Here is a 1,631-nt window from a genome sequence, read left to right as displayed (position 1 = left end):
TCAACTGGAACTGGCCGTGGGCATCTGGTATCTGCAAATGGGGCAGAGGTGGCTCTTCTCCAGCCACTGGATGATGCACTGGCTGTGGAAGGCGTGCGAGCACGGCGTCTTGCTCACTGCCGCCGGGGCATCGAATTCCTCCAAGCATATCATGCACCGCTCCTCCCGAGCGCCGTCTCCTCGACCATACGCGAAACGCTGCAGCCCCTCAATAAAAGACCCGCTCGCCGGCACACCGCCAAATCCACCATGGCCGGCGTCGTCATCCTCGTAGACGTAATAATCGAACACAGCGTCAGCCATCTCCTCCTCTTCCTCCGGAGGATTGTCCATCATCCATTCAAGCATGAGGTCGAAGTCTTCGTCCGACCCACGTTGTCCGAGTAGCAGGCCGACGTGGACGAGCAGCTCCAGCGCCGATCCGTCGTCCATCATCTGCGCCGCGGCCAGGGAGGAGAAGCGGAGTATCCGGTCGTTGCAGAACCGCCGGACCGTCCCGTGGACACCGTGGAGGCGGGCTACCACGGAGGAGACGATCGATGGGAGAGCTGTCGGTAACGGGATCTGGACCAGATGGAATCGATGGAAAGTCGCCGGCGCGATGGAGAGATCGTCGGCCGGAATGCGGAAGCTGGTGAAGCGAATCCCGACGACAACTTGGGGTTGGACTTGCGGAGCGAGCACTCTACGGGCTTCCATGTGGACGATTGCGTTGCCCAGATTGTAGCTCTCAGACATTGCCATGGCTCTCTCTTCTTGATCCCTCTCTTCTCTCTTTCTTGATTTCTTTTCTCCGTCGAGAAAGAGAAGCACGAACGGCCAGGAAATACAAACAGGGGCCTTCATTAAACCAACGGTCCAATTTGGACCCGCGTAGGGGCAGGTCTCAATTCGAATCGGAGTAGGGTTAGGATACGGCGAAGGGTTTTGGTGGCTCGCAATCGGACCCAGGATAGGGTCGGTAGAGCAAGAAAACCTGGCAGGCCAACGGTCTAGTTTGGACCAAATTGGGCGGTCGGAAGTTTTCTTTGAATTAATTTTACTGTTGTAATATTCATTGGCATATAGAGTTAAATGAATTTAATTGTAAAAAACCAAATAGTTCACTTATTATGTAGGTCCACTATATATTATTCATAAAAAGTGCTAATGAGTTTTAAAAGAGCCATAAGATCTCTAAACGTCCTGGGAGCAAGTTCTTTAGTTAGTGAATTTGCCATTAGTAGCTTTGCATCTAGTAGACATTACAGCCTTTTTAATTCTTTCATGAAGAGCAAAACAAACATAATATATCTTTAATGTGCTTACAAGCATTGGTACTCTTCGTAATATTGAAGAACCGTATTGTAAGATTATTATTATAATATATCTTTAATGATCTACAAATATAATCAATAACTTTAGGTCCTGTGATAAAATTTTATAATTAAATAGCTTGTGAGGAAGTCTTATAATAGGCTATATATTGTGCTTCCATGGTACATATGGTGATGAGACTTTATTTTGTGCTCATCCACAATATTGCATCTCCTACAAGTGGGAAGATGTATTTGATCATAATTGACTTCCTATTATCAAGGCATCCAGCAAAGTCCAAGTCCAAATAGCCTATAAATTCAAGATGGTGTGAC

General features: G+C 47.6%; 1 protein-coding gene across 1 annotated transcript; it reads right to left on the bottom strand.

The window, feature by feature from the left end:
• LOC120111558 (E3 ubiquitin-protein ligase CIP8-like) lies at positions 1-744 on the bottom strand. Its single transcript, XM_039128852.1, has one exon. The coding sequence runs from the start codon at positions 742-744 to the stop codon at positions 1-3; it is 744 nt and encodes a 247-aa protein (XP_038984780.1).
• Positions 745-1,631: the final 887 nt, after the last annotated feature.

This window comes from Phoenix dactylifera, chromosome 1, assembly GCF_009389715.1.
Source record: "Phoenix dactylifera cultivar Barhee BC4 chromosome 1, palm_55x_up_171113_PBpolish2nd_filt_p, whole genome shotgun sequence".
Lineage (NCBI taxonomy): Eukaryota > Viridiplantae > Streptophyta > Magnoliopsida > Arecales > Arecaceae > Phoenix > Phoenix dactylifera.
The sequence above is the reverse complement of the archived record's forward strand: the minus strand, read 5'-3'. Positions and strand labels throughout refer to the sequence as shown.

Coding starts and splice junctions, on each gene's coding strand:
- LOC120111558 (XM_039128852.1), bottom strand. CDS start 744: ATGGCAATGTCTGAGAGCTACAATCTGGGCAACGCAATCGTCCACATG.